The sequence below is a fragment of the Musca autumnalis genome, unplaced genomic scaffold (genome assembly GCF_047663935.1).
Source record: "Musca autumnalis isolate F117 unplaced genomic scaffold, ASM4766393v1 scaffold_1, whole genome shotgun sequence".
Taxonomy (NCBI): domain Eukaryota; kingdom Metazoa; phylum Arthropoda; class Insecta; order Diptera; family Muscidae; genus Musca; species Musca autumnalis.
Genome location: NW_027411644.1, coordinates 127,921,737 through 127,939,296, shown reverse-complemented (window position 1 = coordinate 127,939,296; position 17,560 = coordinate 127,921,737). Strand labels below are relative to the sequence as shown.

The window sequence follows — 17,560 nt, the reverse complement described above, 5'->3', positions numbered from 1 at the left end:
GCAGATTTGAGGTATTTGATGCACGAAACACGCTATATTTGTCCGTTTTCAATGAAATTTGGTATGTGTGACGGTGGTTAGTCTAGAAATAATTGTGGCAAATCATGTCGAAATCGGTTCAAATTTGGATATAGCTCCCATATATTTTCGACCGATTTGAGGTATTTGATGCACGAAACACGCTACATATGTCCAATTTTAATGGAATTTGGACTATGTAACGGAATTTGGTCTACAAACAAATGTGAAAAATTATATCGAAATCTGTTCTGATTTGGATTTAACCGACCTCTTTAAGCATCGAGTATTCTCATGTTAATGAGAATGATGCTCACTTTTCGGCGTTCCCAAAAAACACCAGAACAAAATATTTGCAAGCTGCCAGCACGATTCAGCTAAGAAATCATCGGCTTCTGTAAGTTGAAAAACATCAACACAGTTTCCAGTGAGTGAGATGTTTGAATTTATTTAAAATTCCCTTTTGCTCATGTCATTCGCTGTTTTTTGTTTGTTTTGTTATTGTTGAAGTTTCAATTTCGTATGATTGTTTAAGTCTGGAATATTACGCCATTGGCTTAACTTCATTATTACTCTCTATTATAGAGAGTAATGTTTACACAATGCACTGACAGCCTTACAAATTTCACTGATCGCTACCAATATCATGATTTCACCCCGGCGAAGGGAATTATCAATTGGTTTTCAGTTTTTCAAATGATGATTTTTCTAGTGAAAACCGAACTCTATCAGCATCGAGTATTCTCATGTTAATGAGAATGATGCTCACTTTTCGGCTTTCCCAAAAACAAAATATTTGCAACCTGCCAGCACGTTCAACAAAGATTTCTATAAGTTGAAAAAACATTACAGAGTCTGCAGTATGTTGTCAGTAATGTCATCGTCCAATTTGATGGTAAAAGCTCAGGTTCAACAGTGAGTTTGTTTTTTTGGCTGAGAGAGTTGGGCTGATGGATCTTGACACATTGCACCTAGGTTCGTTATGTCATAATTCACTGGCTCTTTCGTCGAAGAACGTCTCAATATTTACGTAAAGGTGACAGATGGGTGGTTTTATTGAGTCAGCGGTCACTGGATCTGTAGAATGCGATTCTCATCTAGCTAATTCGTCTGCTTTTTCATTTCCCATAAAATCGCAGTGTCCTAGTACCCAGCATAGTCGATAGCTGTGAGGACGACCTCAGACCTGATGGCTATAAGAGCCGCTTGACTATCCGCAAAGATAGTCACCGGTTCAAAGATCTCTGCATCCAGACTTTTTATCAATTTCGCTGCCTTCCAAATCGCGCAATAGTAGGAATACACTACAGTTGCTATCTAACCTGTAAGTGTACTCAAAACCAAGCCTTTCATAGTAGACGCCAGCCCCAGTCCATCTTCCATCTCGGAACCTCTGTATAAAAAGCCAGACCGTCCAGAGGAGGGTTACTACGGATCCATTCACCTCTACTAGGGATAACGACATCTACATCGTCAAATCTCAGGACTGGTGATATATAGTCGCTTAGTTTTCCACGTTGGTTTACATTGATACCTGACTCGTTCAGGATACATACATGCCCATAGGCAAAGATTCTGTTCATGCAGCCTAAGGGCACTACGTGCTGCCTGTCACTTAATGCTGAGACCCAGAGTTCTTAAGTTCAGCATTGCGTTCAGAGCAGCTTGGGGCGTGCTCCTCGCGGCTCCAGTTATAAGAATTGAAGCTGCTCTTTCCATCTTGTCTATTTTGCTGGATGTCGATTTTTGGCGCAGGCAGTGCCACCACGGTATTATACAACCATTGTATAATCGATGTGTTTAGCCCCCCCCCCCATTTTTTACGAATAGAATTCTTGCATCAATAAAGTGCAATTAACCATCTCTACACCCTCTCCTCATCTCTACGCCCTCTCCTTCCTTTTCCATCGTTATTGACAGTCTAGGATTGTACCAAGTTATTTTGCTTAAGGCGAGAGCTGAATTTGCACTCCATCCAGTGTTGGGGAAACAAAGACGCCGAGCTTACGCTTCCTAGTGAAAATTACCAGTTCCGTCTTTGCTGGATTAACTCCATGGCCATTAGCCTTGGCCCAACGTGACAGAGTCGATAAGGCTCCTTGCATGAGCTCCGAAATGGTGGACGGGAACTTACCGGAAATCAATAGCGCTACGTCGAACTATGTCGCGAGTTCATATTAACTGTGGCATCAATTTTGGTACAAGTACTTATTGTTGACTTACAATCTCGAGTACAAAAAACTGGGATGTTCGGTCCACGTTTTGATATAGCCCCCATAGAACCGTACCTCCCGATTTTCGGTATTTTGAAAGTTTAAGTCACAGTAACCAAACGAAATGATTGAAATTTGATGTTTAGGCTTCGGCAGGGGTATGACACATTCCAACAGAGAATAGTGGGTGTAAGTCCACGTTTTGATATAGCCCCTATATAACGGTACCTCCCGATTTTAGGTATTTTGAAGATTTTAGCCTCATTGTGACACCGAAATTGCTGAAATTTGGTATTTAGCCTTCATTAGGGGTATACAACTTTCTCCTTGAAATTTGTCGGTATATGTTCACGCTTTCATATAGCCCCCAAATGACGGTACCTCCCGATTTTCGGTATTTTGAAGGTTTTAGCCTCATTATCACACCCAATTGGCTGAAAATTGGTATTTAGCCTTCATTTGGGGTATATAACTCTCCACCTGAAATCTGTCAGTGTAGGTCCTCGCCTTTATATAGCCCTCATGGAATCGTACCTACCGATTTTCGGTATTTTGAAGGTTGTGCCCCCAATATCCACTCGAAATGTCTGAAATTTGATATTCAGTCTTCATCGTTTTTTTTTAAATTAATTTTTGACTGAAAAAAACGGCAAATTTTTTGTAAAAAATCTAATGTTGATTTTGGCTGTTCACCATTTTTTTAAAAAAGTTATATTTTTAAAAGTCTTTCGTCCGAAAGCAAGATTATTAAGTTCTTAATAAGTCCACAAAAATATATGATGATTGCTATATCCGTTTTCGAGCTTTATTGGTCACCACAAAACATTTATATGGAATGGGGATAACTCCCTAATGAGGTGGTAACATACATGTTCGTCTGCAAACCTATGCAGATGGCACCTTTATACATTTCAAGTACTCACTTTTCACAACTCAAACAGCAAATAATATCGATATACACTTTTATACAATTTGATCACGATTTACTTCTAAACAAAAGTAAATCCACGTTTATTACATCCAAAGCAACTGTAAAAAATTATTTTAGAGCAATAAATTACTTTAAATAAAAAAATTAAACGTGGACAAAACTACTTGAGAAATCAATACCACAATTCAAATTCCTTCAAATTGAAGAGTAGCCACAGCAACGGTGAGAACACTACTCCCTGTTTTCCTAATTTTTGTCTCCCCAATATTTGAATTTATAATTCTGCTTTTTAGCATTTTAGTTATCCAACATGTTAAGGTTTCAGGTGTGTTATCTTTTTTAAGTGAGATGTTAATGGATTCAAGTTCTACATTGTTGAAAGCTCCTTCTACATCGGCTCCGCGAAAAATGGCCCCAGGAAATATGGCCCCAAAAGGCTTTGTGAAAAATGGCCCCAAAATTGGGGTGAAACTGTATAATGAATTTTGACCCCAATATACCTCGAACAATTTCGCCCCAAAATAGTGCAATATTGCCCCAACAATAAAATGAAAAATTGCCCCAAGTTTGGGGTAGTTTTGCCAAATGAAGTTTTACCCCAAAATAAAAAATGCAATTTCGCCCCAAAAATTTTATAATTTTTATTGGAAATATAAAAACAACCAACCATAGTATCGTTTACATTTTTAATGCAGTAAGGACAAATAAAATGTTTCGATTTACCCAATGTTGAACAACACTTTAACTGTTTGCATGGAAGCATCACAACAATTTAAAAATTGTCCTTCCATAATACATATTCACACCATTTCTTCTAACTTTCTGATAAAAATCTAAATATATCGACACAATTAAAACAGATACAATTGATGTAACTTGTATGATATTGCAAACTGGAATCTATTTTAGTATATAATACCTAAGCGGGGGAAAGGTTGTATGATTAATAAATCGGAGAAGCCTCTAGAGAAAAAATCGCGCGATTTTTTAAGTTTTGATCATTCCTAAAAAAAAATTGATCATTCCTAAAAACCTTTTTAAATCTTTTGCCGCGATTTTTATAAGTCAATACTCCACCAACATTGAGCATATTCGTGGAGCAGACAACAATGTTGCTGACTGGTTGTCTCGAATCAACGCTCTCACAAGAAACGAAGTGTATTTTGGAACAATGGCTTCCGAGCAAGAGCATGACGAAGAATTAAAGTCTCTTTTGGAGCCAGGTAAGAACTCTTCGATTAAATTATCTTTATTAAAAATTCCAGACACCGACAAGTTTCTTGTATTGCAATTTCAACGGCCCGCATATTCGACAGTATGTTCCGCTGAGCCAGAGAGAGGTTGTTTTGAGAAAACTACACAACTTGTGCTATGTGCCGATTGGTAATGGACCGGTATGTTTGGCCAGGCATTGGAAGAGATGTTGCTTCTTTCGTGCGACATTGCATACCGTGTCAGAAGATGAAAATTGAACGTCACGCCTCTGCTCCGTTGCAACAGTATGCTACCACCGACAAACGTTTCCAACACGTAAACATCGATTTGATTGGTCCGCTGCCGACGTCAGCTGGTAATCGTTATTGCCTTACATGCATCCACAGATTTTCGAGGTGGCCTACAGCAATTCCACTCCCCGATATTTCTGCTCATACAGTTGCCACAGCATTCGTCAATGGCTGGATTTCTTACTACGGTGTTCCAGAGAAAGTCACTGCAGACCTTGGCCGACAGTTTGAGTCATCGCTTTTTGAGGAACTAACGAAAACATTTGGCATACGTCATCTGCGTACTACGGCATACCATCCCCAAGCAAATGGTATGATTGAGAGATGCCATCGTACGTTAAAGAATTCCATCAAGTGAAATGCAAGAAATGACTGGTGCTTCGTGCTTCCACTCGTTTTACTTGGCCTTCGACGTTGTTACCAGCCCAGCCGAAATGCTATATGGAACACAACTAAGAGTGCCAGGCGAGTTTTTCTCACAGAGCGAGTTGAGAGAGAGCCAAACGGATTTCCTCAAGAAACTTGAACAAGCCATGAGTGAATTGCGGACTTCTAAACCAGCGTGGCATTCTAATGCAAACCCATACATCGATGCTGACCTACAAAAATGCAAATTTGTTTTTGTCCGTACAGACCGTGTTCGGCTATCGTTTGAAGCACCATTTGAAGGCCCTTATGAAGTGGATCAACGATGTAAAAAGTACTTTGTCGTTAAAAAGGGACGCAATAAGGAAAATATATCTATAGATCGACTTAAGCCACCTCGAGAATTTCCAGAGGATATGATGAAAACCGATGGTAAACAAAACAATCCCACGCAGACACAAAAAGGGCGGAACGAAGAGAGTGAGAATGTCGCTGAGAACAACAAACCTCCGGTACAAACTACACGGTCAGGAAGACGAGTAAAAATTCCTAGTTTTTATTATTAACGTCAAAACTACCAGGGGGTATTGTGGCCTCTTGTAAATATTATCGTGATTTGAAAACATACATACAGTTAAATTTATCTTGGCCGATACCATTTGTTACAACTATGAAATTGTTTTATACAACATTGTAACATCATTACACTTTTGTCATAATGTTAGTGCTATAACATACAACTACATTCAATGTTGTATTTTAACATGATCATTACAATTAATAAAATGGAGATTCTTTCAGTAGTTATCTTAGAGTTGAAGGTTACGCTACAGCGCTAAGCATACCTTATGGGTTAGGGTAGGGTGGGGGGAAGGTTCAGCTAATCGATATTCGTGGAGGTTGACATATTAAATGTGGCCCATATGAGGATTTATCAGAATCCATTGGGAGGACAGAAAAAGGGACAACCACCACCACCTAGGGTCCCAACAACCACAGTCTCTGACCCAGTGTAACGATACGCGATTTATTTATGTTTTATCATTCTTCGTGATACAACCAGATTGTTTGTGGATGAGTGGGTACGATGGGCTAAGCCGGAGCACAATACAAATGAGTCATTCCTAACACCTAGGATGACCATACGCCGCACAGTGTCACAATCGTGGCCAAAAATGGTAAAAACTAAATACTTCGTTGAACAAATTTATTGATGGTGAGTGATAGAAAACATATTAATTAAGAAGAATCTGAATTTTGGTACTGATACGTGAAGTAGTTTTTGCTATATGAGGATTTAAATCCGACAATTTTAGTTAATACGTATTTTTGTGTTTTTTTTTTCTAAAATTAATAAATCATATCATGCGTTTATATTTAAAATTTAAAAGTGACGGTCGCTGCAAGAATGGTTCCTATGTTATCTTGGGATGCAATAAACTTGGCTACACTTTTATTTGCATGTAAATATTAATCATATGGTGTTTACATTTACCCAAACAGTATTACTAAGTTTATTAATTTTCTGAAGCAAATTTTAAATTGAGTGGAGTGGGAAAAATTGTATAAAAGTGTATATCGATATTTTTTGCTGTATGAGTAGTAAAAAGTGAGTACTTCAAATATATAAAGGTCCCAGCTGCAGAGGTTTGCAGACGAATGTGCCATTTCTCTTTTTCAGCGACCACCTCACTGAGAGGATACCCCCTTTTTTAACAAATCGTTTTGCGGTGTTGGCTAAAGCGCGAAAACGAATGAACCGATCATCATATATTTTTGTGGGCTTATTAAGTACCTAATAATCTTGCTTTAAAACGAGAGAATTTTAAAAATATAAATTTTTAAAAAAAAATTGTGAACAGCGAAATCAAAATTCGATTTTTTACAAAAAATTTACCGTTTTTGAACACTAATCGGTGAAAAAAATTTTTAAAGGAAATTTCTCATTTATAAAGACAAGATTTTGATATATTCAATATGCTCACAAACAATTTGAAGACTAAACACCAAATTTCAGTCATATCGGGTGGATATTGAGGCCACAACACTCAAAATACCGAAAATGAGGAGGCACGGTTCTGTGGGGGCTATAGGAAGATGAGGACCTATACCGACATATTTCTGGTGGAAGGTTATAAGTCCCCCAACGGAGACTTAATACCAATTTTCAGCCATTTCGGTGTGATAATCAGGCTAAAACCTCCAAAATACCGAAAATCGGAAGGTACCGTCCTATGGGGGCTATATGAAGGCGTGGACCAATGCAGACAAATTTCAAGGTGAAGGTATAATGCCCCCTACGAAGACTAAATACCAAATTTCAGCAATTTCGGTGTAATAATGAGGCTAAAATCTTCAAAATACCGATAATCGGGCGGTACCGTTGTATGGGGGCTATATCAAAACGTGGACCTAAGCCCACAATTCTCTGTTGGAATGTTTGATACCTCTGCCGAAAATTAACCACAAAATTTTAATACTTTCGGTTGGTCATTGTGTTTAAAACAGTCAAAATACCGAAAATCGGGAGGTACGGTTCTATGGGAGCTATATCAAAACGTGGACCGACCAACCCAATTTTTTGTCCTGAAGATTGTAAGTCAATAATAGGTACGTGTACCAAAATTGATGCACCTACGACAACTCCTTCTATTTTTGGCCACAGTTAATATGAACTCGCGACATTGTGCGCCGTGATATACATTCTCCCGTCCACATAACAAGATGGCGCCCCAACGTAAAGTCTTTTGTATGGGAGATTTTGTAAAGGGTAAAATGTGCCAATGTACATTTTCATTTATGCTTCCAGACATTATTTTTATTTATTTGTTGACATGGATGTTTGCAAAACCAATATTCAAACAATTTAAATAGATAAATCGAAGATCAAAATTTCAATGTTAGATATTAAAATACGCAGTCGTAGGTTGTTGGCTATTTATGTTCGACGTTCTTTTTGCAGTATTATTGGTGTATTTAAAGGTTGTATCACTGTATGAGAGATATGAGACAACAATTAAATTGTCTTTTCACTACGTATTTGTATTAATTTTATTTCGGCTGAAACCTAACCTTTACTTGAACCTTTTTGAATATTTATCTTTTGAAGTTTTTGGGGAAAAGAGATCGAACTATATAGACAAGTAACTTTTTTGATTACGGAATAAACAATGACATTGGTAGTTGCTGTTATTGTCTGCTTGAAACATTATAGATTGTTAACATTTTTCCTTCAAGTTTTTTATTAGCCATTGTTGTTGGATCTCTTTAGTTTCTACTTTTAGATATCAATAGTAGGAGATATCATTTTAATGTACTTTAGAGAAGTAGTCCAATAGAATATTCAGTCTTGTTTTTTTTAAGTTAATATAGTTTGCCTTACTTAAAAGTTTGTGTTCTAAGGTGAGTTAAAGGTTAAAGTTAAAGGGATTGTCGTTTCGGTCCTATAGATTATTTGCCTTTGTTTTCATTGGTGGGTTTTTTTTTTGAGGTTTGGATATACATACCAAGTGGATAGATATACCGTAGCCTGCTTGCAAATAAATAATTTATCTAGTTGTGTTGTCGCTTTTATTGTTAAAAGTAACTGATATTTATTTTACGGAAAAATGTGTTTATATAGGACATATTTTCTGACATAAAAGTTTTAATTTCAAATGTGGCTATGTTTCATTTTCGTTTTTGTTTAAAGGGTGGAACCAGATGAGGGTTCACCACCAGATAAATCGAGAACGGCTCGTTTTGACACTGGTCGACGAGTAACACCGCTTCGGTGTTTCACATCTGCAAATCGGACTTGACCATCCTTCGTTGGGTAAATCTTTACAACTCGTCCCTTTTGACAATTGTTTCTGGAAAGACTAGCATCCATGACAATTACAATATCATCAACCTTGATAGATTGAACTTTTTCCCTCCACTTTGGTTTTGTATAAGCTGAGGAAGAAACTCAACGACCCATATTTTCCACAACCCATCGTTCAAATTTTGTGTGATTTTCCATTGCTTTCGTAAGCAAACGTTTTCTTCGGTATCACTTGGAGTCTGAGTGGCACTTAGACAACCTATTAGAAAGTGATTAGGTGATATGGGCTCATTATCTTCACAAGACATGGGGATCTCTGTCAATGGTCGGCTATTTATAATATTTTAAGCTTCAATAAGTACGCTGCGTAATGTTTCAAGTCGAGGTTTTTCTTCTCTTAAAGTTTTTGACAACAAACGCTTCTTCTTCTTTATTTGCAAATCCGTTATCCGGATATAAGCGATCATACAATATTATTATAAATGTGTTATGCTATTTTATTTTTTATTATACAGGCATAAACAGCTCTCTATTTTTTGCCGCCGAAATCATGCTTCTTTCATCATGGCAGCCTGTCCAATCTTGTATGTTTTTCAGCCAGTTCAATTCTCTCCTGCCTCTTCCTCTTTTTCCTTCTACATACGCTTAATAACTCTTATAAGCCTTTCCCAGCAACCTCCAGAGCTAGGATTTGATGGACAATTGAAAATCCACTCTATATTGTGCTTATTGGCTTCTTGGGTTAATTCATCAGTGTTGAGAAGGCGATTTTCTTTCGTTAGTATCTTTTGAGCAGCTATAAAATTTGTTCCGTTGTCACTACGCAAGCGTACAGGTGTTCCACGGCGATTAATAAAGTTTCTTAAGCATAGTATCAAAGAAACTGCAGAAAGGTCATTAGCCAACTCTATGTGTGCCGCTCGGACTGTTAGGCAAGTAAATATAACTGCCCATCGTTTCTCAACACGATGGCCTATGGTAACGTTGAATGGTCCGAAAAGATCAACACCTGTATAAGTAAAGGGGCGGACAAATGGAGTGACCCTATCGGGTGGAAGTTGACCCATTAGTGGCTGTGTTGGCTTCGCTTCATCTTGTCTGCAAACAACGCACTTCCTCACAACACTTTTGTACAAAGACTTTATTTTTGGTATACAAAACTTCTGTCGGACGTCATTGATTGTAATGGCCATATTTTGATGGTAATTCTTTTGATGTTGGTGTTGCATTATTAACTCTGACACTTGGTGTTTTCGAGGCATAATAATAGGTCTTCTGGCATCAATATGCAGAAAAGCTGCTTCATCTATTTGTCCGCAAGCTCTTAGAAGTCCATTCTCATCCAGATATGGGACCAATGGATATATAGGACTTGATTTGGGAATTGGTTGGGAGCTTTTGAGGTACTTTATTTCATCGGAGTAGCTTTCGATTTCTACAATGCGGCATAACAATATTTCGGCCTCCTTAATTTCTTCCACGCTTAGATCATCTGGAATACGACTTTTTCTAACAAAACGTTGAATCCATGCAAGAGTCCTCTTTAGTTTTAGCAAGGAAGAAAATCTGTCAAATTTAATGACTTGGGTTTCGTTATTTGAAATTAAAATGCACGGTTTCAGCTTTTCTTCTTCTTCTTGGAAATCACATCTTTGAAATTCAACATGAGGCCACAGTGATTCGTCATTCCTTAGGAAGTCTGGGTTGGAATCCATTTCCACTGATTTGGCTTTGAATTCTTCAGTATTTCAGCAATTCGATGACTTACGAATGCTTTGAAACGACGTTCAGTGAATTGTATCCATTGTACTACAGTTTGTGAATCTGACCAATAGTGTGTTGTATTACTATGGAACTCATGGCTTCTGGACACAATCTTCCCAAGGCGTATTCCGAGTACGGCACCTTGCAATTCCAAACGAGGTATGCTCATTAATTTCTTTGGGGCACATCGGACTATGCCCATTATAAATGAAACGTCAATTCCAAAATCATGAACGATTCTCAAGTAGCAAACTGCAGCAAAGGCATCTTGGCTTTTTATGCAAATGCTCCGGTATTAGATCACCCCAAGCGATATCTTCTTTCCAGCAATGTTGAACAAATATCTTTTTATGAAAATCAGCTATGAGCCCGAAAGGGTCAAAAACAGACATAGAAATTTTCAGCATTTCTCGCTTGGTTGGAACACGATTGCCGTTTAAAACTTCTGAATTCAATCCGAAGAACTTTGTCTTAAATTCGAAACAATCGTCCTGTTTGTTCCAAAACATTCCAAGAATTTTATCAGCTGTAGACTGTTTCTCCATACTTATCTGGTTCAAGTTTTCTAAGTCTGTGGGGTTCAGGTCAGCTTCTAAATTTTCACAGTTGGATACAAAACCACGCAACTCGAAACCAGCTATAGCGTGAATTTCAACTACTTCCTTGCATAAACGTAGGGCATCATCTTCACTACTGAAGCTGCAAACAAAGTCGTCCACATAATGCTTATTCACAATCGCATTGACAGCTTTTGGGTACATGGCAGAATATTCTTCGGCGTTTTGATTTTTTATAAACTCCGCGCAACAAGGAGGGCAGATGGCTCCAAATATCATTGAAGTCATAACAAAGTGCTCAATTGGCTTACTGCGATCCCCATCTCGCCAGAGAAATCGTTGAGCATGTTGATCTTCTTCTCGAATTTTTACTTGTGAAAACATTTCTCTAATATCAGCTGCAACAGCTACTTTACCTTGGCGAAATTGGAGTAGAATCTTCAAACAAAGGCTTGGCATGCTCGGGACCTTTAAGCAGGGCAGAGTTCAATGATGTGTTATTTGTTTTGGCTGCTGTATCAAACACAACGCGGAGTTTTCCAGGCTTGTGAGGGTTCACAACACCAAAGTGCGGCAGATACCATACGGGGTACTTGATGTTGGTTACTTCTGTTGTAGATAAGACACGAGCATTTCCTTTTCTATGTTCCTATTTATTTCCAATTTGTACTTTTCAGCAAAATTGGAATCTTGAGACATTTTATTTTCTATAGCGATAAGTCTTTTTTCCGCCATGGCATAACTAGGAGGAAGTTCCGGAGGATATTTCTTCCATAGTAACCAAATTTTGAATCTATCACCGACGCGTCTGGTGGTTTTTTCCATAGTATCACGACCAATTTTATCTTCATCTGATAGAAGAAACTCTGCTTCAGGAGAAGCACCGAAATTTTCGGTGGCAAAATATTCTGTTATCATATTGTACATCTCATCAGGATATTTATGGTCTTTCAGAAGTAAGTTTCTTCAAGACATGGCGGCTTCCCACAGGCCTTCGATTTCACAGTTCACTATGTAAGACTTCTCTGAGACTACATTGTCCCCATACCATTGAAGAGTAAGTGTGGATTAGCGACCTTTTAGACCCAGCTGCTTGGCGATTTCTTCATCCAACAAGGATATTGACGACCCTTCGTCAAGCAAGGCATAAATCTTCAAAAAAACAGAAGGACCAGATATCTTCTTTTTTTCGATCGTTCCCAACGCCCCACTTCCGCCCCTGCCGACCGAGAGGGCCACCTCCCCTTAACGTAGGGAGCGCGTACACCTCATATTCCGGAATATGGGGGGTTAGTAGACTAGGGAAAACCAGCTACAGCAAAACAACAGCCGGTTATAAAATTACATTTTAAAGACAAACACATCAAAAAATTAACAGGTCTAATCTAACATATTGCCTGGCAACTGTTACAACAATACTAAGAACGTAAGATAAAGTTTTTTATGACATGCAGAGGTTCGGATAAAGACATCCTATTATATAACTTGTTAGGATGTCTTTATCCGAACCTCTGCATGTCATAAAAAACTTTATCTTACGTTCTTAGTATTGTTGTAATTGGAATCATTTTAAATAGATTACTTGCCTTTGCCTCACTTCTACAATTGAGAAGAGGCTGTGACGGTTATATTGAACCATAATTGTCCTCGTGGAACCAAATTGTCCTCATGGTGTAATTTGTGGTGTGGACGCTTGCATTTATTTATTCCACACGGCTTTTTGGATCGGCACGTTGGTGAACCATGTCCTCTTTTAAGGCAGCAAAAATAGAGCTTTACCTCCTTTACCTTCTCGCATCGTGCATTGACTGTGAGTTCATCCAGAAATTTTTTGCATTTGTATATAGAATGTTGTCCTTGGCATACATAGCATTTCGGTGCTTCTTTATTATCTTTGTCCTCAATAAGCATGACAGGACGCCCTTGTGTACTTACGGATGCATTCAGAGACATGATACTAACAACGATGGCTAGTTCTCCCAGCCATTTTGAGAAATCGGATATTGTGGGATACGGCTTTATTGACATAATCGATCTAGCCCATTCATACTGCTTATCAATTGCTTACCAATTCCCCCAATAGGGTTGCATTTGTAAGATGATGTGATCAATTGGCAGAGCTCAAAAATGCTTCTACATTTCTTACTTTAGTAGAAAAGTTCACTATTTGGTCCAAACGCTTCATGGTGATCACCGGAATTTGTCGAAGTTTCCTTAAAATTCGCACAGAACAACGGCCAATCTTCAGGTTTTCCGAAAAAGTAGGTAAATCGTAATTTTTTTGGACATTGTAGGACGTCATATTTCCTAGAGATGTGGCGCTTTGATGTTCAGATCTTACATGCATCAATAGTGGACTCGTTTGTTGACGGTTTGCTGATGTGTTTTCTTCCAATGGGACTCGTTCATTGCATTGACCGTTTATTACATTCGATTGGCGTAACGCGTGATTTGCGGATTGCTGCTGCTGCTGGAAATGACTTTTCAAAATATCGATATCACGGCGACTTTCGGCGGCAGCTCTGGTTAGGTCATTAATTCCAGCCAAGATGGCACATAGCTGATCATTTTCCGCAGATGCTGGCATGGTTTCTCCTGCATTTAACATCGTGGTATTTAGCTCGTCGGCCTCTTGAGAATTAGCAGTATCATGATTATCACCGGAAGGGGGAATTTGTCCGGCTGGACCACTTCTTAACTTATACAACATATATCGGCACAAAGAACTTCTGTTGAACCATGAATTAAATGCGCACGAATCGGCAATATCAAAAGTTCAATATTTCTGGCAATAATTTCCAACCCTTATTCGTTTGAAAATGAAAACTGATGTTGTCGCTTTTATTGTTAAAAGTAACTGATATTTATTTTACGGAAAAATGTGTTGATATTGGACATATTTTCTGACATAAAAGTTTTAATTTCAAATGTGGCTATGTTTCATTTTCGTTTTTGTTTAAAGGGTGGAAATGTTCAAAGTACAAATACTCTAACAAGTTGTTTGTTTTTTGTGAATATTACTGGACATTTATTGAATTTTGTGGTTTTTGATATAGTATTTCTTGAGATTTTAATATGGAACCGGCAACCGGTAGCAACTTCAAGACACCCGGTGTCATGACTCGTTCTGCTAGTAAAGTCGCTGAAGATTTAGCAGCAAGCGGTGGACGTACTCCTGACAATCCGATAGGCGCAACTGAAGCCTCAAGGCCGGAGAGTATAGATGAGGACATAGATCCTATATCTGCTGGCGCAACAGGCGATGACAGCACCATTACCATTATAGCCCGATAACAATTCAAGGGGGTAATAGTTAACAACCCGGGAGGTTAAGCAGAACAGGTGTTAGGGATGAAGCTGGTTCAGAATTATCAACTAATGCAGGCCACTTTTCTAAATTTAATGCGGAGCAAGATGCGCACAGCAGTAGCTGAAGCTGTTAAAGACGGGATGTCGCAAGCTTCAATCAAAACTGAGGATTCGGTACCACATTCAAAATAGATAGACTGGCCTCATGATTTACCTTCTTTGCAAGGGCAACCAAGACAAAATCATAGACGAGATGTAGTAGATCCGCTACCTAATGAATGGGGAATAAAGTTCAACGGCACCCCGAAAACTCCGCTGGTCGAAGACTTCATTTTTAGAGTAAAGAGGTTACAGAGAAGTTATGGTTGTCCTGATTCAGAGCTTTTGGCAGAGTTTCACCAATTGTTGGAAGGTAGGGCAAATCATTAAACATAAATTTGAACCATTTGAAACTAGATATCATTCCCGAGTTCCAGCGATACCAATCGAATATTGAAGTGCTTATGCAAATGATGGATCGTAAACAAGGGCGTGGTAAGTCCGTAACGCAGTATATCGATGCCATCAATAATTTAAGGACACAATTAAGAGAGCAGTTAAAGGATTAAGAGGTTATTGATATTATCAATGCGGGTTTGAAGCCTTACTCGGTCGAGAAACTTTGCAACGAGTGTAGGAAGGGTGAGGAGTTTCTACCCAGGGAATCATTGACTAGGTTCCGTCCAAATGCACCACGTGTAGTTAATAAACTTGTTGAAGGGGATTTTAATAACGTTGTTGAGGAAGTGGATGAGCTGAAGTTCAATCCAAAGGCATCGGCTCCCGCTAAAAATTATAGTTCATTGTGTTGGAACTGCGGGAACAGAGGGCATGTTTTTAAACAGTGTCCTAGTTTTCAGCGATCCCTCTTCTGTTTCAGATGCGGTTCGCCAGGTGTCACTGCGCCACAATGCAAACAATCTAGTTGTTCTTCTAGTAACTCCAAGGGCGAAACACGTTCAACGAAAACGGTAGATTGACTATAGCTTGAAGATAAATATACTTCTACAGAATCAAATCATATTAATCAATCATTATCACCCGGACTTTCCACTCAACCAGCTATATCCAAACCAGATCTAACACTTCCATTCCATATACGCATGGCTAATTACTTGAAGACACGAAAACGAATTCTCATTTCTGATACTTCTGTTAAACTTTCTGTTTCCAAAAATATTTTGATTTGGTAAACGGCACATTAGTTTTGGCTTTGTTCGGCACCGGTACCACTGTCACCTATCTCGGCAAAGATTGTTCTTCCCTCGATGAAAGTTTGCAATTGAATGTTACACCGGTTTTTAAACGCAGCGTCAGTACAGTTAGTGGCTAGCAAGTTCATTGTAAAGGCAAACTAAGAGTTGATCGGTATTATGATAGTCAGACCAATACAATGGACGTTTATCTGATCCCTGGTTAGGAAAATGCGATGTACTGCGTCGTTGATTTTTGGAAAACCATTCGTATAGCACCCAAGCTTGTCAGTAGTATCGAGCACCATAATAATGTTGAAGCGCTTGAGAAAGCAAACGAAAGTTTCATCGATTTTTGAAAATACGGTCTTGGGAAAACCAGCATTGAATAACACGTTATTGATACGGGCAATGCGGTTCCCGTTAAGCAGCGCCATTACCCGTTGTCTCCTGCTGTATAGTCCTTGATATACCAGGTGAACAATTTGCTATGAGGTTCTATTAAACCCATTTTAATTTTTAAATTTGTTTCAAGGATGCTTTTTCTCCTCATTGGAGCCTGTCTACTACCTTAAAATACGACTATGTACTTCGTACATAAAATGAAAGGTAATGACAGAATCTAATGAGTGACGTTTGAGAAAAGCCCGCCTCTCAGTATCTACGCTAGAGTTTTTAAAACTAACACCAACGATAGGATCACGTCCTACTCGTCAAACCCTTTGTACAAAGGTAATACCGTTCCACGAACGTTAAATCAATAAAAATACAGTCCACTGCGATTAGAAAAAATACTTTCACATCGTGTTTTATTTTTCTCTAATTTTCTTTCCATATTGCTACGCAAACATTGGTCCTTCGAGCCGGATTTTACGATCGGTCTCTTTGCCTTTACAAGGAAAACCCAAAAAACCAGAAAAAAGCAACGACTACGTCGCAGCAACAACAACAAAGGATCTACGATCAACCACATCAATTTATTTTCCAATAAATTGCGATTTTTACCATCACAACAAAGGTATGTACACATTTCATTACGTGAAAAAGTGACATACCAAAATTTACAAGTGTTGTGCATAATTAAAAGTAAAAAAACAAAACCGTTTGTCGTTTTACAATAAATATTTAATGTCCGTCCGCCACCTACGATATTGCCGTCGGTAAAATTCATTTAAAAAATACCAACAAAACTAAGTGTCAAATCGCCCACTATTTTCTCACATAATAGCAACAACAATCACAGTGATTTTTTTATGTTTATTAATTTCTACATTTATTGGTGTTTTCGCACATTTCTTTTATATTTAATATAAATACATATTGTTATTGTGGTGTTTTCCTTTTATTCTCTTCTTCATGTTCCCCCAAAAACACAAAAATCATCACAACAATAACAATTCCAATATAAAAGAATAAATGTCATTCACTTGTCATTACTGCTGATTGTTTCCACCTTTAATTAATACGGGTGGCAGATTTGGCACTTATATACCATTTACACTACGATCGATTGTATTAGGGGTATTCCCGTGTACTAAAAATTAAAATTATTTTCGTAAAGATATTTTAGTGCTGTTTTCTCGTATTTTTTGAGTTGAATCCTTCGGATATTAACTAAAAATAAATTTTATTCGTGTTTTTGACACCGTGCCCCCTACCGTCGGTATTAGTGAAGTGGTTTTGCGAATTTTCAATTTTTTTAATATTTTTGGAAATTTGTTTTCGGCAAGTGCTATCTTCGATACGTTGCCATAGTTTACGTGTATTATACGATACACTCTAAATATTTTGCGAAATTTAGAATACACTGAGAGAAAATTGGATTTAGTTTTACATTTTTCTTAAAATTTAAAGAATTTT

At 38.1% G+C, this 17,560-nt stretch overlaps 1 protein-coding gene across 1 annotated transcript; it reads left to right on the top strand.

Annotated features, from left to right (window-relative positions):
• Window positions 1–5,035: 5,035 nt before the first annotated feature.
• Window positions 5,036–5,599, top strand: LOC141402459 (uncharacterized). Its single transcript, XM_073983826.1, has one exon. It carries the CDS (start codon window positions 5,036–5,038, stop codon window positions 5,597–5,599), a length of 564 nt encoding a protein of 187 aa, XP_073839927.1.
• Window positions 5,600–17,560: the final 11,961 nt, after the last annotated feature.